The 23,994-nt window shown below is 32.2% G+C and overlaps 1 protein-coding gene and 1 pseudogene across 1 annotated transcript; both read right to left on the bottom strand.

Annotated features, from left to right (window-relative positions):
• Window positions 1–5,364: 5,364 nt before the first annotated feature.
• Window positions 5,365–7,912, bottom strand: LOC120187507 (heat stress transcription factor A-8-like). Its single transcript, XM_039191217.1, has 2 exons — window positions 7,676–7,912; window positions 5,365–6,280 (listed from the first exon to the last, which is right to left on the bottom strand). The coding sequence occupies exons 1-2, from the start codon at window positions 7,892–7,894 to the stop codon at window positions 5,531–5,533; spliced, it is 969 nt and encodes a 322-aa protein (XP_039047148.1). The 5' UTR covers window positions 7,895–7,912; the 3' UTR covers window positions 5,365–5,530.
• Window positions 7,913–13,387: 5,475 nt separating this feature from the next.
• LOC120187508 lies at window positions 13,388–16,448 on the bottom strand (annotated as a pseudogene).
• Window positions 16,449–23,994: the final 7,546 nt, after the last annotated feature.

Genomic DNA, 23,994 nt, shown 5'->3' with positions numbered 1-23,994 from the left:
AATGCCAACTATTCGGTTTTAAACAAACACTTTTGTAGATCAACACCTCTTTATATGATGCAAATGATAAAAATGGGAATAAAACAAAATGAAAGGAAATAAGTTAGTAGAATAAAAATAAAAATAATAATGAAAATAAAATAAAGATTCTTACCCCACATGCTTTATTCCTACCTGGACATGATCTCTATTCCGCATGTTATTTTCTTGAACAAATCCTAACCGAATAAATTTCTAATTTGCGTGCTTTGAGCAGAAAATAAAGCAGGAAATAAATCAAACATCATAGGTTTTGAAATAAAGTTTTTTGGGGTGGGCTCTAATTCCTTACAACATCACAGTTTGGTTCTAAAAGAGGTATCCGAGTTCTCCATACTGGTGCCCCCTTGGGCCTGCCAAACCCTCAGTCCTAAGTCCATTACAAGCTCATGTGGACCAAGTTAAACTCAATAAGATACATTCCATTATGTCTGTACGGAGAATAAATTCACACGAAGACATAAGGTATATGAATCCCGAAGGTTACTTGCTAGTCTATAGGGAGAATAAATTCCCACGAAGGCGTCGCTTTCACCTCCACTTAAAAATGGTTTGGAGCTCGGGAATAGAGCCTGAGATGATTTTTTTAAAAAGCTAATATTATTGACAAAACATCAGTACAACTATTTATTCGAAAAATAATAATCAAAGATAAATAGCAAAGGTTGAAAGCATAAATTATAATTTATACTTACAATTTTCGCTTAAGAAGACAATAGAAAATCAATTTTGGCCTGACTCACTTACATATCCCCAGCAAAGTCGCCAAGGTGTTGTAATCGACCTTCGGGTGGGCCTGGATTCAGGTTCCAACTTGAATTGATGTGATAGAGTTGCCACTGATCATTTTAGTTTGGTTGATCAAGTACCATAACTTATCGTTATCTGATCTACAACTTACCAAAAATTTGTCAGATTCGGGAGTCGATTACAATCAGGGAATGATTAGCACATATTTATTGCCCTTTCGATACCAATTTGATTTCTCGGTTGTCTTAATTACAAAAATTAAAAGTTAAATTAAAATTTAAAAGTTCGATCCAAATTAGACCAATTTAAAATTGCCTAAAAATAGAAATATTAATATTAAACAAAAACAAAAAATAAAATAAAAGATTCAGAAAAAATACAAATATTAAAAAGGATTAAATTGAAAATAATTAAAGAATTTAGGGGTTAAATTGATGTTAAATGAAAGTTACAGGGAGAAATTAAAAAGGTTAGCTAGCCAATTTGAAAAATATAGGAAATATAAACATGGATTAAATTGAATTAATTTAAAATTTAAGGGCAAAATTAAAACATGTGACCAAAATAAATTACGCATCAAAACTTCAAGGACTGTAGAAATAATTTAAGAATTTTCTAATTACATAGAGGTACTCCTTATATAGAGCCCTTAAAACCCCATTTTCCCTTATTTTCAACCATTTAACAAAAAAAAACCCTCTCTCAAACTCTCCCAACACAACCCCAACCGACCTATGATCGGTCATCCACCGATGAAGTCGCCGCCACCTGGACCACCATTCTGGTCGTCGCCTCCGGTGGCCGGAAAACCTAAACTAGCCCCGAACTACTCCTCTTAACACCGTGAACACGAAACCGAGGCCCGATTATCTCAAAAAATTCCCCACCGGCATAGATCTAGACTCGAAGTTTCGGGTTTACCTTTTTTGGCGAGCCTTTTCAACTTTTGGTGGCTTTTCCTTTCCCGATGAGGCTTTCACGCGATCTCGACGACTTTAAATGGAACAAAGCTTTAAGCTTTCGAATTTTGTTTTTGATTTCGAACGTTTTTGCTCTTTACTTTGGATTGGGTTTTCGTATATTTGTTATGTATCGTTCTGTTTCTCTGTGTATTTTGATGGCTATTGTGGTTTTGCTACTTGTATTTCTCCTGTGGTTTTCTCTTTTCCTCTGCCCTGCTTCTGTTGGTTTCCGTCGTATATATAGCCCCTCTGACGGGGTTATTAATGGATATAACGAGATAGTGCAGTCCAGATTTGCATGTTCGACGTTTTGTAGTTGGAAAATCGGACCGGTTTCGTGATGACCGGAAATATCGGAATGGTTTGTTCCGGATTCACTTGGTCGGTTTTTTAATCTTAGCTGGCATGTGGTATCCATGCGTGCGCCGCCATTAGTGGTGCCTATGTCATCTTAGGGTTTGGAAAACCTTAACCCTCTATTGGGTCAAAAAAATGAGTTTGGACCTTGTTGGGCTTCTGTCAAGTTTACTGGGCCAAGCTACCCGGTTGGACTTCACTCTAGTCCATATTCCAAAATTTACTGAACTATTTGAACATGAAAAATGAAAAAAAATAAAAAATAAATAAATAAATAATAATAATAATAATAATAATAAGCTTAATATATATATATATAATATTATGTTTTCAAAATATGTATATTACATATATTTTTAAAATATATACTACATTTTAAAAAAATTATATATTATATATTTTTTAAAACTATATAATATATTTTCAAAAATTATACTATATATTTTTAAAACTATATTATATATTTTTAAAAATTATATATATATTATTTTTTATAAAACTATACATTATACATTATCATATATTCTATATACTATAAATAATAAAAATAATAAATTCTCGAATGAAAATGAGTCTCCACTGTAATAGTAAAAAAGTGAAATCGGATAAATCTAAATCCGGTTTCAGGGAAAAAATCCGTTTGCAGATCTTAGAATAGAGTATTCTGACTCGATGAGCAATCAGATAGGAGAACGACTTCTTCCAATCAAAACTGTTGGTCGCAAGCGAGAAGCGAAGAATCTAAACCGGAGAAGCTCTTCGGCTTTTGGTCCACGACGGACTCCCAATTCGAAACCACATGTTTTACATTCTCTTCGATTAAAGAGGTTGAGGAGTATTCAAAGCTGGAACTTGGAAGTCACATAAACGAGGTCGTTTTCTTTATTCTCCGATGAGAGTTTTGAGGTTCCATAAGGAACCAGCTGGACGCCGGAAATATCCGAAACCGCGTCGTTTATCTCAGGTTTCTCCAAATTATCGTTTTCTTTTCTCAACTTCCGACATGGTTCACCAAAATCAAGAAAATCAGCACCGGAATTGGATTCAACGCAGGAAGATTCACTCACTTCAGCTTCATTTCCTAATTTAGCTTCTCTTTCCTACTTGGAATACCATCTCGGGATCCTCCTAAACTGAGAGTCTCCATTTCCTTCATTTCCTAGTTAGCTTCATCTCCATATTCACCTTTGATTTCAGAGAACTTCCTCCTCTTCTTCTTCTTCTGATTTGAAACACTACTTGAATCGCAAGAACCAGAATCAAATGGGAGAGTAATCGCTTGCTTTTGGAGAACAAACGTAGCCATCTGAGAACTCCGTCGAGATCTCTTGCAACGGAGTTTCCTTCTTTACGAGCATCCACTACGTCGCATCGAGTGGTACTGCATGATCTGGTTTGATTTGATTTTCGGATTTTATTTTGGGTGAAGTACCGAATGGACCGCATGTGATTATATTGAATTTTTTTAATTATTAATAGCTCCAAAAATATCATTCATTTTTTATTAAAAAACTGAGACGAATTAGACGTTAGTTTACTATTAATTTGTTTAACGTGAAAAATAAATTTAAAATATATATAAATAATTAAATGGTCATTTTATATTTTTTTACTAATTATGAGATTTAACAAAATAATGTCTTATAATTAAAAAATATTTTATAATTTTTAATAATAATGAGAATTAATAAAATAAAACGGGATTATCTGTGTACTTTATTATTATTTTCTTTAATGTTTGAATTAAAGCAAAAGGTGGCGAAGGTTAAGTTGAAGCTATCGGTTAATGGACATTGAGGGAGCGAAATGGGGCTGGGGATGTAGGAGTGCGTTTTAGATAGTTGTTTTTAGGTAAAATCCTTCAATTACTTAGATTTATTTATTTTACTGTAATTTAATTGATTCTAATATTTATATAAGTTAATTGTACTGAAAGTCCCTAAATTATACCTAGGTTTTATATTAGTCACCAAACATTAAAATATTTTAAATTAATCCTCAAACTATCAATATTATTTCAAACACATCCTTCTATTAGTTTAATAAATTATTTGAGCATTAAATATCAATTCGGGTCTATCGTGGAGCATGTTTAAAATTCATGAATCAAATTTTAGACACATTTGTGTATATGTTGAATGAATAAATAGTTTAGGATCTATCATATAAAAATTGCCATTAAAATTTAACAAGTTTATTTTTTAACACATCTTATCCGAATTGCCCATCTAGTGATATACAATATTTAAAATTCAATAAACATGTTTTAAATATGCTTCATAACATACCAAGTTGGCATTTTAATGTTCAAATAGTTTGTTAAACTATCGAAAGGACATGTTTGAAATGATATCGATATTTTGAGGATTCATTTAAAATGTTTCAAAGTTTATGAGCTAATATAACATTTGAGATATAATTTAAGGATGTCTGATGTAATTAATTCTTTTTATATTTTTATAAGCTCGAAACTTCAATCTTAAAAGTAAACAATACAAGAAAAATATAATTAAATTATAAGAATTTGAAATAATGAGGACAACGATTAAATCTACAACCATACATAAATAAAGACTATTATTTAGATAAAAAATAAAATTTATAAAAATGCATAGATTAAAATAAAAATTAAATTTATAATTTATAATTTATACCCAAAACTTGCTAATATTATTATTTAATTTTATCATCTATACAGGATATTTATTTATTTACATGTTTTCTTATACATTAGTATTGTTATTTGGATTTTGTTTGTTATTTTTAACGTGAATCGAATTTGAACATAGATCGAGAGTTCATACATTCCAACAAGAACAGGGTAAATTAAGAAACGCCAGAGTTATGGTGATAATAAAATATTAACTTCATAAAGTAAGATGAAGAGAAGAAAGCCAGAGTATGACAAAGGTGAGGGTGTAAAATCTTTTGTTTAATAATTTTAAAATTGTCCTAACAAATCTTCAGATAGAAATAAAAATTACATGTGCTATTTTTTTTTATAAATTTTTAATTTCTCAATATTAGAAAATGACTTGAAATAATAGCAACAGAGGACTGTGAGGATTAACAAACTGCAGAAAAGTATGATGAAGCTGTTGACATGTATTTAGCATTAAGATATGAATATTAGGTTAGAAGATAGCATAATGTACCTCTATAGTACTAATCTTCATTTTTCTTCAACTATTCGTCTAGAACCATATAATCGAACACGAGAATGAAAAAAAAAATGACCTTGAAAATCAACCTTAACAAAATTTGGCCATGCCCATAGTTACGATCCTCCAAGTTCTAAGATATCTGCAATGGTGATGCATTCAATCTCGAGGTGTGCAGATTTCTCCATAAATTTGTGGTAAAAGCTCAAAACAATGAGATTTTTCCAAATGAGCTGCAGAACCTGTTTTCTCCATTTCGATTCAACACTTGGTGGGTTCCTCGTCTCGATTTTCATCATCATCGTTCACCGGAAAATTATTCGGTAAAAGCTCTTCCCAAGCACCAACGTCGTGCAAATTCGGCTGCTGAACCAAAGGCATATGACTATCATCCATAAGTTCTTTAACAAAATCAATATCCATCCAAAAATCTTCCGCTCCATCCAAAGAACCATCAGATTCACTAGGATTTGCAGTATCTATTATCGGTGTCAATGCCGGCTTCGAAGTTCCGATGGTTGGTGGCTGATACTGTACTATCATATGATCTGATGCCACTGGTTCAGCATCCTCTGTTGCCTGTTCTAGCATATTGTTTGCTTCGGCCATGAGCCAATTGTTTTCTTTCAGTTGGATTAAAAATCCCGGGCTTTGCATCGCCATTATTAAGAACGACAACAACTGCTGCTGACTTTTCTCCATTCCTTGAAGACGATCCTTCAAGAGAAGCAACTTATTGTCCGCAATTTCCTGGCACTGCCCGAGTTTAACCAACTCTTGCGTAAGAGCTTTCTTATCAGTCTTCAAATTCTCAACTTCCTTCCACAGCTTAATATTTTCATTGTTTTCAGAAGATCCAACCGAGTTCTCCGGCTGCTGCTGCAATGATTTACGCTGCTCAAATCCCTGGGAGTATTTCCGCCTAGCAATATTTTTCAGCAAGACTTTTTGACCTCTGATAAATCCATCATTTGCAAATTCCCAACGATCGGTATCAATTTTTCTAAAACCCTGAGGGAAATAACAGAAGTCACTACATATCAATGTCTTCAATAATGGTTAGTAGTTCAAATAGAAAACAGTCATGCATACACATGCCAAATGGACAAATATACAGACATCCATAATTGCTCACCAAATGGAACTGTTTGATTTCCATCGAAAGCAAATCTATTCATAACTTATAAGATTTCCGACTGACTAATCATCTAATATTGTCATCTCAGTGACAGAAATGGCAAAGAGATAGATACTATAGGTATGATATTGGCTTATGTTGCTCCGATTCTTTATTTTTCTTTCAAGTATCTGTGTCCGACACTCATGCCCGGCTCATATTCAAACATGGGTATGGGGGCATAGCTCTCCAAATTCACTGAAAAACTTGGGGGGAAAAAAGTTAAACATACCGACACAACACTCGCATCCTAGTCCAAGTAACAAAGGTGTAGGCTCATGTATCATATACAAAGATTTAGACTCAGCATAAAACATTTTTTGAGATGTAAAATTAATGCACTCAACATCAAAATTCCGCACAAACTATTTTGGAATCTGTTGTTTGAAAATTGCCCTAACCGAACCTGAACTAGCGAGAAACCTTTTATCCAATAAGCAACTAATTTAGTACAATATGTATGACAGAATACATAAGTGCAAATCAGGAACAAATTGAAGAAAATTCATTAATCAACCGAACTCAGCCTACATGTTTGAGCCTTTCCTTTGTATTTGAAATATTTACTGATGAAGATGATGCATACAGGCAAGAATATTTGCGTTCCACTGAAAGCTGACACTTTTACAAGCTCCTCCAACATTTAGTCCTTAAAAAGGCAAACAATATCAGGATCCAAAGCAAATAATTCTCCCCTTTGGTACCGACAAGAAATTTTAGACTGAAATTCGATTGAATTGAACCAACCACGAGAAACTGAAAGGATCAATCTAACAAAAATTCAGTTATAGTCATACTTTGTTTGGCCTAACCTAACAAATAATTTAAAATTAACACCATTTTTACTCTTTGAAAGCTAATTAAACTGGTGTTGCCTTCACTATTACAGAAAAATAGAGCAACTATTTACCTAAATTCTAGTACTACTAGCATGTATTCCTCTCCCCACTATCGCTAGATATTCAAAACTTGCTAAAAAATCTACAAATTCAAATCCAGAAGCTTGAATTCCCATTACTTGGAATTATGGCATCTAAGACAGAAATTTGAACACAACTATCAAGCAAAGCACAAAACTTATAAATCAATATTAACAAAACCCTAAATATTCAGAACTTCCAAAACTCCAGCACAGATATACCAAAGAACCCAATTCAGAACTTCCAAAACCCAAACTCAACACAAAAGAAAACCAATCTTGACATGAGGAGGAGGATAGAGAGACTGACATAAATATTGAGTTGCCTGATGAAAGAAGAGAAATTGCTGTGCTTGAAGTACTGAGGAAGCAAACGAACTGAGAATTCAGTGATATCCCAAATTATGAAACTATTGTTATTCTGGGTCCATGAAATTACTGAATCCGTCGCCTCATCATCTACCATCTCATAACATTTTCTCAGAAAAGGTGCTATAGACTGACACCCTTTTTCACTCGACTTCACCATAACTGGACTTCCAAAAAAACTAAAAAGAACACCGATGGTCAAAATAGAATCAAACTATATTATATTTTACTTTTGAATTTTTTTTGGACCAAGTGCACAAACGATCCCCTGACTTTTGAGCAGTTCTTTATGGACTCTTCTAACTATTAAAAGTTATAAAATAGCCCCTTAATTATATGACGTTATTTTGTTGAGTCCATTCCCTACTAAAAGTTACACTCAACTATTTATATTTTCTAAACTCATCTTTTCTGTTAAAAATTTGATGATCCTAGAAGTTAACTTATTGATTGGGATATGATAAAATTGTAACACCCCAATTTATGGGCTAAAATTAAGAAATTATAAAGTGGTGGATTTAATTTGGTATTTTGAAAGAAACAGTGGGTTAAATTGCAAAATTTTAAAGTTGGCAGACCATTTTATGAAGTGCAGTAAGTTCTGTGGCTAAACTCTTGGTTTAGCCATTTTTAATTATGAGATGTTATAAACCCTCAATCTCCCGTATGTTTCTGGAAATTTTTCCAGTTTTTCCTCTCCCGTCAACCCCTCTTTCAACTCCGATCTACTCGTCGTCCGACCTCCGATCGACAAGCCGAAACCACCATCGTGTTCGTTGTCAACCGAGGAACAAAACTACTCAAACCTTTCGTCGTGAATCGTCTTCGTTCGTCGTTAATTTCAGTCGGAAGTATCGTCGGTAATAACTCGATTTCAATTGGTTTTTCATCGATTCACGACGATTGGGTCATCCGTTTACGACACCTCCCGCACCATCGTGTTCCTTGCATCGTTTTGAGTCCGCCGGTGTCATCTTTGGTCTCCGTTGACGGCGGCGCGTGAGGAGGTGAAGCGGTCAAAGTTTCCTATTCGTTGAAATCGAGCTCTTCGCCGTTCAAAAAATTGAATCGAGCTTTGTAAGTATCTCGAAATCGCTTAAAATAATTTTTAGGAATTTTTCAAAGAATTTTCCGATATCAGGGCATTGTTCACGTGCCCCCACGTGCCGCCACTACGCGTGGGGAAGACAAAAGTGACCGGTTTGACCTGTTTTGATACATAGTTGACCGGTTTGACCGGTCATAACCCGACCCGTTGACCGACGTTGACCACTGTTGACCAAAACTTTGACTGGCTTTTACCGGGCATTAAACGACCTTTGACTTTGACTGAATATACCTATCCTGACATTTTTCGACGTTCCAAATTCGATTCCGCTGTCCGTTTTTCGAAATTCGAACCCGAAGGCCTCTAAATTGCCAGTCAAACCTGTTGACTTTGATTTTGACCGAAAATTCCAAATTTCCGAAAAGTCATATTTTATGCTTTCGACGTCCTGAATCCGAATCCGAAGTTCGTTTCGCCAAATTCGAACCCAATAAGCTATTTTTCACTGATTTATCACCCGATTCGATCCGTTTATCGTAATTAAGCTCTGTTTCTGATATAATTTATGTTGATATGTATCTGAGGAATTATTGGAAGTTGAATTGAAGATCAAAGGCGTTCGAATGGAATTTTTATGGTCAATCAGTATTGCACGAAAATCGAGGTAATACTTTACTACCTCTTTATGCTTTATAGAACATATTGGTATTGGTAAATGCATGAATGAAAATGTTTGGTCTCGTATGTATAATTAATGAATATGTACACTGGATACGAATATGGTAGAAAGTAGGTAACTGAATATGGCTCAAATTACTATTATAAGAAATTTGAGGATAGTTGGAATTAAATTACAAGTTCTTGAATTAAGTGATAAAAGAATCAACCATGGATATGTAGATTATAATTTTTCTCATTAAAGGTACTTAGATGATAAATTATGAGAATATTTCGATTAGGTAAAATTACGAAATTACCCTTATGTTGGAAAATGACAAGAATTGTCCCTGAAAGTGGATTAATAAATCTGAAAAGAATTATTGATCTGCTAAAACTATTGATGTGCATAAGAAATGTTAGTTTTACTTGGAAATTATGGATAACCGGTTTTTAACCCCAAGAAGGTTTATACTAGATACTAGAAGTCATTTAAGGAATCATTTCAAGATCAAAGAATGTTCGAGGAAACAATTAATCATAGGATCTCTATATTATATTATTTTCGTTAAGATCTAATATCGAAATTATCTGGTTAATAAATTACGAAAATGCCCTTTAGAGGTAAAATAGTCAGAGTTGACCCTGAAGGAGAAAGCACTTTGAGGATTTGTACTTAACTCGATTAAGTACAAATTGAATTATTAATATTCTGTTTTTGTAAAGAAAAATTCATAATATTGCGTTTGTAAAATCCAAGAAGGCACTTGACCCGAAAATATCCGAGTTATGAGTAAATACATGAAGAACAATTTATCGGAGGGTGCTCTTTTATCAGAATTGTTCGAACGGACTGGAATAGATGATAAATTGGAATTAAATAATAAGACCAGATGGAGGAAAAAGATTGAAATACCGTGGATCTGTAAAATGACCAAATTACCCCTGTAATGGAAATGACCCAAGAATATCACCAAGCTCAGGAATGATGGGATATCCTTGAGCTCTGTTATGATTGGAATAAAACTGAAAACCAAAATTACCAAATACCCTTATAGCCTATATTAAGTAAATGTCTTGGATTAATTAAGGAATCCAAATAAGCATAGGTATTGGACTACCTTTAAAAGTTATGGAACACAGCTTAAGTGAGCCGATCAACCGTAATGATATGTCAGTACCTGAACGACATAAATATTACTTGAATGCGTGTTCGTCTACTCAAGTTTAGCTTAATGATAATTTTGGAAGTATTCAGCTCAGCTCAACTCTAGCTCGTATTCAGTAGTAAGAATTTGATATTTGTTAGACAAATCAACCACGAAGACCAAATTGAATTGAACGGAAGTACAATATGTATCCGAAATTCATAAACGTCTGGATTACCCTGGAAAACCCTAAAGTAACTAGAATGGACATGACTGCTAAATGAACTAGGTAACTTCAATGATTGAGGATTTAGTAAGTGATTTGGATAAGTCTGGAAACTCTGATGAGTTTACATAGTGTATAATTACAATGGGTTATGAACAAATTAATCAAGTACGTCAGCATTACATGATATTGTGGAAGCGTGGAAATGAAATTAAGAGCATTGGAATATTTGTTAGTCTCCTTAAGATCTGTTCAGTGATGACTCAGAAGATGATCTATGGATAATAATATTTGGTATTAAAGAGTAGATACTATGGAAGGTTAATGAATTGACAAGTTGATAAGTATTGTTTCTGAGAGCTATTCATTTGGAGTTGTTTGATAAATTGATTAATCGACATAGATTGTAAATGTCCTGAACCTTCATTTCTTCCTTACCAGCTCAAGTCATATTCTGAATAATTGATGATTTTTTTCCAGTTATTGAACTCTTCCAATAGTGATTCTGAATTCCGATATTCTATTGGTATACTGAAGATCTGTGTTTTTCTGTTTGATAAGATTATCCAGTACCTCTGAATGATATCTGTAAACTCTGGTGTGTTTCCTAATTATATAAATATTTTATCTGATTTCCGACTTGAATTATGTTCTGATACATTACCTGAATTCTGTTCTGATTTCTGATCTGGATTCTGTTCTGATATCTTATCTGAATTCTGTTTTGATTTCTGATATCTCCGTTTACCGACGGAGAAATGTTTCATCTGGGGGGTTATTATTGGAGGAAGATTATCTGCAGGCTTCTCGGCTGTGTGCTCAGGGCCTTACTGGTTGTGCGGGGTGTATGGTTTCGGGGAACCTACACAAACAGATTGTGAAAGGATGGGGGTGTATATATATATGTTTTAAAAATAAAAATCTGTATCTTTTTATTGGTTTTATGGGAACACACTAGATAACCTATTCTGATCTCCTGAACTCAGTCATCCGAAATATTTCTCTGAACTGAAAGCTCATTGTCCGTTACCACCTGAAATATCAGTAGGATCTCTGCTCAGCATAAAAATCTGTAAATGTTCGAAAATAATAAGGATATGTATGTTTATCTGTATCTGCACGTTCTTCAGCATCATCTGGTAGTTCTGTATTATTAAGCTTTCTGAAGCTCACTCTATTACTCACCATTGCAGGTTAAAAGAATTGTACCAGTGTAGTTATCGACATCAGTAAAGGAATTCTTCCGGCGTTGTTTCCAGAGAATGGTACATGTGATTAGGGGGCATGTAATTGTATTTTATTTTATATACGAGTCCGAAAATCTGTTTTATTTTTATATAGTGACAAATGATTTTATAAGTTTACATGTTCTGATAAAAAGTTTTAAATTTTCCGCTATTTTTACAGTGGGTCGCTCCGGTGGCCCAAATGTGACACCCCGGATCAGATCTGGTTACCCTTATCGGTCTGTGGGGGTTACAAAAATCATATTTTAATGATGTCTATTAGTAGTGTCATTACTTTTAAGCACTAGCTCAACATCATAATGTTTCAAGCATTGGCATGACGATATAATATAAATGAAGAGCCGATCAATTAAATACATCTTAAGCTTCTAGAATCATATTTCAATCAACAGGTTACCGTCTAGTTCAGACATTCATCAAACTTTTAACATAAAATGACGAGATAGAAACATATTAGTTGAATAATCATTTTGTAACTTTTAATAATTAGGGAACTTAACAAAGTAGCATCTTATAGTTAGGAAATAATTTTATAAATTTTTAATAATCGGAAACTTAACGATGCAACATCTCAAAGAATCATTTATATACTCATTATACATATTTCATTGTTTTACTCATTATATATATTTCACCCTAAAACACATAATACATCCTAAATTAATTTATTCAATCTTTTAATCAATTAAAAAAGTGTCATATAAATTCGTTGAGTTTGAATATAAACACACTTAACGTAAAACATATCAAAGTGAAATCTTAATCTTAAACTTATTTAAGGATTTATACAACTTTTTTTAAATTTCAATAGTTATTTTTCATTAAATTTTATTGATTTATATGACTTCAGATCTTTCATAAAATTAATGACATATTTTGGTCAACTATATATCCAATATTACTATTAAGATTAATTTTTTGGTAATATAACATTATATTCGTTTTTGCTTAATATCTTTAATATATAGATATATATAATTAAGAAAATCAAAAAACTGGTAGATTCAAATGTCTTATGTGTAATATTGAAATTAATTTAGGTAAGGGCTTTATGGCCCAGTGGATAAGGCTCTGGTCTACGGAACCAAAGGATCTGGGTTCGATCCCGTGGATTCGTTTTTGAATTTGTTATCAATACTACTACTCAATCGAATAAAATTATGGTTTGAATAATCCTTGTACATAATTGAGTATACATTCCCCTATTGGATTTACTTTATTAATTTTTAAAAGTTGAGTAATTGGCGAGTACATATCTTCATCTACATCAGGAGGACATCGTTTAATATGTGGATTATTTGAACAAAATTTCCCTCAAGAGGTAACATTAATGCACATATAAATATACTTTCACAAGTGAAAACATCAAGCACCACAACGCAAAACCCTAGTTGTTTATGCTACAAAGAGACGCTCAAAATTTGGTTCAACTCACCAAAAGAAGATAATATTTGTATTCGAAATACCAAAATCGAATCCAAATCTAATTGCTTCGATGAATTTAAGATCACAAGAGCAACTCAGCGATCTGAACAGCGTTGAGTGCAGCTCCCTTGCGTACTTGGTCGCCACAAACAAAGATGTCCAACCTATTATTAAATTTTGTATTTGAGTTAAGAATGAGCTAACACTGAAAGTTCTTTCTTTTAAATTAAATGTAGGAGAAATGAGAAATGTTACCCATGATTGCCTTCTTGAGACACATCTTGGCGTATCTGGCCAACTGCAACATCATCTTTGTTTGATACCTCCAATGGGGTCGGGAAGTGATTAGTGGCCTTATCATCAATAACTACTACCCCAGGAGCAGTTTTCAAAATTTCTCTTGTTGTGTCCTGGTCAATTACCAAATAAAGAGACGAGATAAAACCGAAGGTATATTTATCATCAAGAAGGTATATCATAGAATCTCAATAAGTATAAACTCGCATGGATAACTTAACACGGATATTCCAGTTTTAGTTTCAATTTGAATGACGGATGCTCTCATTTCTCTGTTGCAGTCTGCTCTGCTTTTTTCCAACATGGACAACTATAATTAGGGATGATATAAATCGAGGCCCAAGGGCATTTACTACCTGTACATTTTCTTATGAAAACCAATATGATGCAATAACATAAATAATAGTTTTCCCCAAAAATGTGGCTTGAAAGTATGAATATAAGATGTTTCTACAATTTCTAATATTTTTCTTGTTCTAATTGTAAAAGTTGAACAGAACCAACTATAAATCTAAATTCTTTCCAAATAATTAAAATGTTGAAAGAAAAAAGGGGCAACAAACTATACAAATAAAACGTGAAGAAACCCTATCTATAATGACAAGAATAAGTGAAATGTCTGGCTTTTTATATTCGTTCATTTTACTGATGATAGAATTGTAAATCTACAATTTATTAAAATATTACCTAGTCGAGGGGCTTCTCAAATTGAAGATTCACACTCTCAGCATGAGCACGCATCACCGGTACTCGGATACATGTGGCAGTGACTTTGACATTCATGTCATTCTGAGAAAGAAGGGAAAGGACAATCATGCAAATCGGAACAAGCTTCTATTGTATGACTTTCGTTCACAACTGAAAATCCAAAGGTAAAGGGTGTATTTGTATGATTTTATACATACAGAACACTAATTACTTACCCAGATTTTCCTCGTCTCTTTTACCATTTTCATTTCTTCTTCGTTATATTATTTCCCAAGAACTGGGGCATTACGTGAGAACAAATTAAAAGCATACTGCATAAATAAAAGAAACAAGAGAAAATTAAGAAGCATGGCTAGAAGAAAAGATATTAACAAATTTACAGATATAAAAAAAAATTACATACTTGTTGCTTAAAGATATTACATGCTGGCGGCTTCCCTTCCAAGACCTAAAATAATGTAGCAATGAATCAATTTAGAACAAAAATAGTCAAACCTCTGATATAAAACGGAAAAGAAACTAAATTAAATAACCTCAAGGGTTTGCAGCTCAAGCTCATGCATAGAAGCAGCACCAGCACCACTAGCTGCCTGATATGTACTGACCACCATACGAGTCACCTGCAACATGTTATGAATAGAATCAATAATTGAACCACCATTTAAGTTGCTCAATGAGGGCACTGAAACTGGCAAAAGCTCCGAACACTATCATACTAATTGAAACATATAGTTTCTTCTCTCAATATTTCACATTGTAAAATTCAAACGACACAATCATACTAATTGAAGCTCTAATTATTCATTTTTTATCTAGTATCTTTTCCAAACCATCACTTACTCATCTTACTTCTAGCTCACTGTCTTTGGTTTCTAGGTAAAATTTAGAAGCAGTCCCTTAAATTCATGATTTTATGTTACTTTTGTTTTGTATTCTAAGATTCTATGATAAAGATTGCCTCCAAAATATGCATTTCAACCTATGTTACTCAAACTCGAAGGGTCTGATTGAGCATGCATCAAATGTTTGTTGTTCTATATATTTGGAGGGTGGTGTTCCCATATTCCATACTCATGTATCAGAAATGAGTGTAAAAACTCTATTTCATAGTAAAATTTGCCGACAATCCCTTCATTTTTAAGAGTATGTTACTAAGAATCACCAAACTATTTATAACTGCGACATTAAATAATCATCAATAAATCCATATAACAACCCAGAAGGAAGCATCAAACAAACAATGCAAAGCTAAATTATCCAATTAGTCTACCAATAAAAAGCTTAAATATTTTGAAGTCAATAACCCAAAAAAAGGGAACTTTTTATCCTATACCTTAGCATGGCGATGAAGAGGAGTAGCAGCCATTAAGCAGATAATGGTAGAACAGTTGGGGTTTGCAATCAAAGCACCTTTTTTCTTACCAACTTTAATCTCATCCATTGCTTCCGGATTCACTTCCGGGATAACTAAAGGCACTCCATCAACCATTCGACACGCCGAGCTGTTACCACCACGATGTCGCCTTTATCCACCGCAATGGGACCGAACTGTTTGCTTATGGACCCACCGGCACTGAAAAGAGCGATGTCGACAACGTCGAAGCTGTCGGCGGTTAGTTCCTGGACTGTAAAGGTGCGGTCTTGGAAGGAAACGGACATACTGGCGGAGCGTTTGGAGGCGAGGATCTTGAGGGAACGGTAAGGGAAGTCGCGATCGAAGAGGACGGAAAGGAATTCTTGTCCGACGGCCCCGGTTACGCCTACGACGGCGATGGATGGGCCTGACTCTTGGAGAGACCTGCGGACCTTGGTGTGGTATTTATTGGTTTGGAGTTTGGGTTTTGAGGTAGAAAGAAAATGGGGTTTGAGAGTGTAGCCGAGAGAAGCCATTTTAGAGTTTAAGGAAGAACCGATGTGAGATACTAAGACGGCAAGGCGATGAAGAGCGGGATGGCGGCGGCTGGTGGAGTGATTGTCTCTAGACCAATGTTTTTAAAATCGTATTAGATCTTAAATCGATAAAGGTACTGATTTACTAGTTTACTGGTTCAACCGTGATTGAATCGATTTATATAAAATAATATTTTTTTAAATTTTACATAATATTCAAAGCAATATATATATAACATTATTTTTAAATTCATAATATTAAAATGTATAAAAATATCACAAGTCATAACATATATAAGTTAAATACTATAATATCAAGTGAAACAAAATGATTCAAATCAACTACAACATAATATTTAAGGTCAATATCTAATGAAATTCATCAACAAATAAATAAAAAAAGTACATAATTGATACAAGTATCAATCATCATAATATTAATTGAAATTGATTCCCTCAAATTCCAAAATATTAGGAAAAACTTATTCATTAGTTGAACTACCACCGCCATCGTCACTTTGAAGTTGAAAGTCCACAACATCAAGATCTTCATCACCTAACAATATGATAAATAAATACAAATTTAAATTTAAATTTTCAAACAATACTTAACAATTAAAAGTAAAAGTGTAAAACATATTAAATAATAAATATAATTATATAACTAAAATAAATAAGCAAATATTAACCTTCATTATTTTTTGATGATTGGCCAACTGGAATTACATTCTCATGATAAAGAAAACTATCAATCTCATCAATATCAAGCTCAGGAGGTGTTTCTTCTTTAGTTACCCAAAAATCAACATGATCAATAGATTCATAATCAATAGGATCATAACATGGCTTCTTGAGCAACCTAAAATTAAACATCACAATATCAAAATAGAAGTTGATTAATGATTAATTGATTATGCTTAAAATGATAAGGAAATGAAATAATATTTTGATATTATACCTATTCTTTAAACCCAAGTTATAAGTAACATAGACTAGATCATTTAGTCTTTGATGTTCTAGTCTATTTCTTCTCTTTGTATGGATGCGTTCAAAGACACTCCAATTTCTCTCACATCCAGAAGATGAAGAAGTTTGGCTAAGAAGACGGATTGCCAACTTTTGCGAAATTGGAGCACTACCCCCAAATAACGCCCACCATTGATCTATAAGAAATAAATTTAATGATAAAAAAAATATAAGTATAGAACACAAGTTATACTTAACTATTTAAGCGTAAAAATATAAATTATAAACTAAAAAATAAAGTAATATTTACCAGGTCGAGTTGTCTTTGTTACGATAAGAGCACTTTCTCGACCAAAACTTTCTTGTCATTCCTGGTACATATTCATCTCACTAATGCCTTTAGTTAAGTCATTACAAAAAACTCTTTTTTCAAGTAAAGAAATGGTTGCACTCATGGCTCTGTTCTTGCTACAAAATTTCTCATCATAGAAGAATGCAGGATTTAAAAAGTAAGTTGTTGCATAAAGATTGAGTTTTAAATGTTTATCCCATCGAGCCTTAATAATATATGTGTAAGGCCTATACAAATCTCTTCTATTTCTAAACATCTCCTTTATAGCATTTTTTCCCTTTGCTTGCCTTCATAAACATAACCAAGAGAATGCTTTTCATCCCCATCTACAATTCTTAGTAATCGAATGATATGAGCCACAAGTTTCGCTATCGACAAACAATCATTCCAAAACTTTTGATCCAAAACAATAGCACTTACAATTTTTTCTGTTGTAGTCTTTGAAAATTTATGGCTAGTGAAATATTTGTCTATAACTAAAGCTTGCAAATCATGTTTGTGATCAAAAATATTTTTCAATCTAATAAAAGTAGTAGCAAAATGAGTCACTCCTGGACGTACAATTTCTTTCTAACCTTCTCTTTTTCTCATCCAAGATAAGAATACCATGTGATTATAGACAAATAATGTAATCTTGGAAGCCTTTGATGCAAGGTCTGCAACATGAGGCATACTAGCAAAGTCCTTTAAAAGGAGATTCAAACAATGAGCGGCACAAGGAGACCAAAAAATGGTATCATATTTCTCTTGTATCAATTTACCAGCAGCTACATAATTAGTTGCATTATCAGTCACTATATGGACAACATGTTCAGCTCCAACCCATTCAACCACTTCATAAAACAAAACGCATAATGTCTTAGCATCTTTTATGACATCTGATGCATCAACAGATTTCACAAATACTACACCTATAGTATAATAAATTAAAAAGTTTATCAAACATATATTAAGTATTCTTCATATGACAGTTAACAGCAAACTAAAAAAATAGTGAACTAATAAGTAATAACTATACTAAAGACTATTAAAATTTAACATAAATGATACCTGTAGGACAATAAACTAGAAAGTTGATCAAAGTTCTTTTTCGTTGATCAGTCCATCCATCTTCCATAATTGTACATCCACTCTTAGCCCAATTTGCTCGATAACCTTCTACAAGTAAGCAACACTCTCTCTTGCAATCTCCCAACAAGTTAACCCTTAATTTATGATAAGATGGGCCTTTAAAACCGGGACCAATAGCATTGATTACATCTAAAGCAGGTTGAAAGTATGGTGATAGTGTTGCATGAAATAGAATGCAGGCATCGTAAAACCAATGAGAAATTGCCATCTTAGCTTTGTGAATTGCTTGCGTGCTTGATAATACACTTTTCAAACTTGGTTGCGATCCTGGATTAGTCCTTGGAGCAAAATAATTACTAATTTCAACATTAGCTTTTCTTTTCAATGTGGGTTGCATCTTACTCTTCTTATCCATATTTGAGCTAGGTTGAACTTCATGTGCTTCATCTTCAATATTTTGATCACCATATGCTTCATTTAGGTTACCATCACCACTCTTACTTTTTTCTTTTATTTCATCCAATAACTTAAGCATTTGGTTACGAACATCATGAGGAACCTTTTTGCAATAAATTATATTACCTGGAACCACCGCAAGATGTTGCTTCATTCTATTTATGCCCTCTCCTTTACAAGGCTTACTACAATAAAGGCAAGTGTATACACAACTTTTTCCCTATTTTTTAAATGAAATGTGAGCACGCAGGATCACTTTTCGCACGAGTTGTACTTGAGGATTCTGTGGATTGTTTCTCAGATGGAATATTATTACTATCTTGAGAAGCATTATCTTGTAGAGCATTCACACTTGGTAATTCCTACATGTTATAAACATAAACTGATTAGTGATTAATAATAAATAATTGAATAATTGAGAAATTCATATGCAATTATAAATATAATGAGCAATAAAATTTGTCATAGAGGAACAATCTCACTAGCACCAATTTCAATACCCACTGTTAGAGTCGTGGATAAGCACTATAGATAGAATGCAGGAACTCAATCAAGCACAAACAGAAACATTATTACCATATAAATAGAATGCCATAAAAACAAAAGAATCGAAAACCTTGTTACATACATTGAATGAACAGTGTCACAAATTTCTTTTTTTTTTTTTTTGAAGTAAAAAGTGAGCAGAGACGGTTCCATTTCCACAAAACTCGACCTAAAATTGTAAGTTTTATAAGTTCCACATTAAATAGAGGCTAAAACAGTACGCTAACAAAGGCATTAGTTCTAAGGTTCCTTTAATATTATGTTTCAAAACCAACAGGTCAAAAAACATGATTCAAGCAAAACCATAACCAGAACCAGATGGAGCTGCACTATAGCAGAAATAGAGCACAGGCGCAGGCAGACCGTTTCGGTTTTCTCTTGCAGAAAGAAAAGAAGCAGCGTCAACTTTTAACAGTATCACAAATTTTGCACCAGTTTTCGAAGCAGAAAGAATAGAAAGATCAAGTTGAATTTCTACCAAAGAATGAATATCAGAACGTACTATATTAAAAACCAAATCCAGCAGAATCAAGCTGCAAATCACACTAGAATCAAGATCGGCTACAGTTCATCAAATTCCATATATATAAAATCAGGCCATAAAAATCACACAACGAGTGAAGATCCACAAGGATTTATAATAAACTACAAACTCAAAGATTTAAATTCAATTAAAAGATGAATTAAAAATATAAAGAATTGGAAATCTTAAACATTACCATCTTACGAGAATAAGGAACTGGAACTCAATGAAACGTCGGTGAGGGAGTGGTGATGAAGGAAACGAAAGTGGAAAAGCCGAAAAGGGATAGTGTTCACTGCTTAAACGTTCGTGAAATAAAAAGAAAAACTGAAAATGGCTTAACCTTGCAAAATCAGAAAATAAATATGGGTTGAAAAAAATCATAAAACGGTGACGTTTTGTTTAATTTAAAAAAACACAGAACCGCTTGAACCGGTAGAACCACACCGATTTTACCGGTTCACAGCCAGGTCTACTGGTTTTGTGCACAAGTGGTTTTTCATGTTGACCTGACCGGGAAGGTAACTGATTCAACCGGTCGAACCGACCGGTCCGGTCCGATTTTAATAACCATGCTCTAAACTGACCAGGTTCTTTATACTTAGATTCGAAGCCATCTATGGGTTGTTTACCTTTTCATTATTAGGTTAAACTATGTATGCAGTCTTTCACTTATTCCCAGGATTTCGTTTTAATTGCTAATTATTTATTTTTTTAAAATAATACATAACATTATGATTTAGTTGTCCATGGTTAAAAAAAATAAATATAATTGTTAATATAATAATTTTATTTTTTATGATGTGATATTATATTATGATGACACATCATTATTATCATTAATTTTTTAATGGTGAGTGACCAAATCAGAACCAAAATAAAATATTAAAAATAATTTTTTTTAAAAAGTAGTTGGATAACTAAAATGAAACGAAAAAAATAGGTGACTAAATGCTTAATTTACCCTTAATATTATTTTGTCAACAACACTATCCAAACTACATCTAATTTGTTTAGGGTAAACTACACGAGTGACCAATTAACTATTTCTAGATTTTATAGTGGCAATCAACATTTTGATTTAATCAATTAGACACTCAACTGTTTAAATTATTTAATCAAGCCACTTGCTGTTAACATTTAACGGAGTACGTGACATAACAGTTAAAATATTTTGATATAATTTCGTAATTGGTCTATTTTACTCATATATTCTTTCAGTTTGATCATAATTTTAATAAATTAAAATAAATTTAACATTTCAATAAAATATATTTTACTTATATAATTTATTAAAGTACTAAATTTATTTTAATTTAAAATAAATCCATGCAAATGGGTAAGGGTAATCAAACCGAGGACCCCATTGGGTTAAGTTCTAGGCACAAAACCATTGAGCCGAAGCAATTATTTGTATATTTTAAACAACAAATATATATATATCTTGTGTCTTAGTATGTAAATATTTTACTCAATATTAATAATATTTTATATAACTTAAACTTTAAAAACATCTTTTACTTTTCTTTTAACTTATTAAATATATTCCATTATTTTTTTAGTGTAAAAACATATATTACAGTCTTATCTTCACTTAAAAGTATATTATATTTTTATTTTAACTTAAAAAATATATTTTATTCTTATTTTAAGTTTTTAAAAATTGTTTTCAAAATATCTAAACTTAAAATATTTTTCATTCTTATGTTAAAATATATTTTTAAGTGAAGATAAGAACAAAATATATATTTTTATATTAAAGTAATAATAAAATATTTAAATATATTTTAAGTTAAGATATTTTAAAAATATATATTTTAAAAATTAAAAAAAATTCTAAATATATTTTTAAGTGAATAAAAAATAAAAAAAATTATATTAAAATAATAAAAATATTTAAATATATTTTGAGTTAAGATTTTAAAAATATATATTATAAAAATTACGAAAAGAATGAAATATATTTTTAAGTGAAGATAAAGATAAAATATATATTTCTACATTAGAAAAATAAAATATATTCAATAAGTTAAGACAAAAATAAACTATATTTCTAAAATTTAAGGTATATAAAATATTATTAAATTTTGAGTAAAACATTTACATATTAAGATACAATATATATATATATATATTCTTCATCTAGGGTGTTTTATCATCAATTCCCCTTGCCTACCTTCTAAGTTAATTTATACAATTAGAGGGTGACAGTTGTAACGCCCAATTCTCGTATATGTTTCCGTATACTAGTCATAGATGTCACATCACTTTTAAAAGCTTTCCACTTTTGAAAATCCATTAAAAAATTTCGTTTCAAATCACAAACCTTTTAATTTAATAAAACCAAAACATTCATTTAATTATAATATGTAAACAAATATTAAAGGTTTGAACATCTTTAATTCTTATATCATCATATGTCAAAATACTTTTCAGAGCATATTCCTAGGTCTATTACATGCAAACTAAATACATCAAAAGTAGACATGGTTGTCGTACAGTTACTGATGAGGCGACCCTTGCTTTGCGATGTCAGATGCACTCCTTACTCCGCTCGAGCTAATCTACACATGAAATCAAAACACGCAAAGTAATCACTTAGTGAGGCGTAATAACAATGAGGTAAATGTTCTTTTAAAACATACATATACCATAACTATTAAATATAAATTGATATTTCAACTCTCTATAAATTTAATGGGTTTCTCATACGTAGTGCAGATACGATAATTCACAACTCATTATGAATTACGTGAGGGTGCACACATAGTGTCAATATGGAAATTCATAAATTTATTATGAATTTCTTAGGTTGCACAAATAGTGTTAATACGAAAATTCATAAACTAATTATGAATTTCTTAGGTTGCACACATAGTGCCAATATATAAATTCATAAACTTATTATGTATTTCTTAAGTTGCACACAGAGTGCCAAATATGAAAATTCATAAACTTATTATAAATTTCTTAAGTTGCACACATAGTGCCAATAGGGAAATTCATAAACTAATTATGAATTTCTTAAGTTGCACACAGAGTGCCAAATATGAAAATTCATAAACTATTATAAATTTCTTAAGTTGCACACATAGTGCCAATAGGGAAATTCATAAACTAATTATGAATTTCTTAAGTTGCACACATATACTCATTCGGTAAATGCAATACATACATTAAGCAAAAATGCATCTATGACTTTCATAACATATAACTACATATGCACTCACCTTGTGTGCCTCAATAGAATGCCTTACTGATGTCCAACTAATCGACAACTTTATATTTTCCCTTTTTCTTGCTAGACTCAGGAGCTTGATTTTGATCTACACAAGCATCCATAATTACACACACAATACAAATGTTAGTATACTTTCTAACATTTATACTCCTAATAATACTTAAAAGTACTATTATTTCCAAATTCTATTAAATTCAATCCTATCTTAAAATTTCAGGTTTACTGGTATCCGTACCCCTCCTATTGTATCGATACTTCTATACTATGGTATCGATACTCCCTTTCAGTATCGATACTATTTCTGCATTCTGGAATCCATGGCATCGATACCTTACTCTTAGTATCGATACTTGTTCATCGAATTTCTTCAAATTTAAACCTATAGTATTCGTAATGTTCTTCCAATACCGATACCCTTACCCAGATTTCCCATTTTTCAACTCAATTTTCACCCAAATT

This window comes from Hibiscus syriacus, unplaced genomic scaffold (assembly GCF_006381635.1).
Source record: "Hibiscus syriacus cultivar Baekdansim isolate YM2019G1 unplaced genomic scaffold, ASM638163v2 tig00113725_pilon, whole genome shotgun sequence".
NCBI classification, from domain to species: Eukaryota; Viridiplantae; Streptophyta; class Magnoliopsida; order Malvales; family Malvaceae; genus Hibiscus; species Hibiscus syriacus.
Note: the sequence above shows the minus strand (reverse complement) of the source record. Positions and strands in the feature narration are given on the sequence as shown.

Coding starts and splice junctions, on each gene's coding strand:
- LOC120187507 (XM_039191217.1), bottom strand. CDS start 7,894: ATGGTGAAGTCGAGTGAAAAAGGGTGTCAGTCTATAGCACCTTTTCTG. Junction 6,281..7,675: donor TCAGGCAACTCAATATTTAT/GTCAGTCTCTCT, acceptor TATTTCCCTCAG/GGTTTTAGAAAAATTGATAC.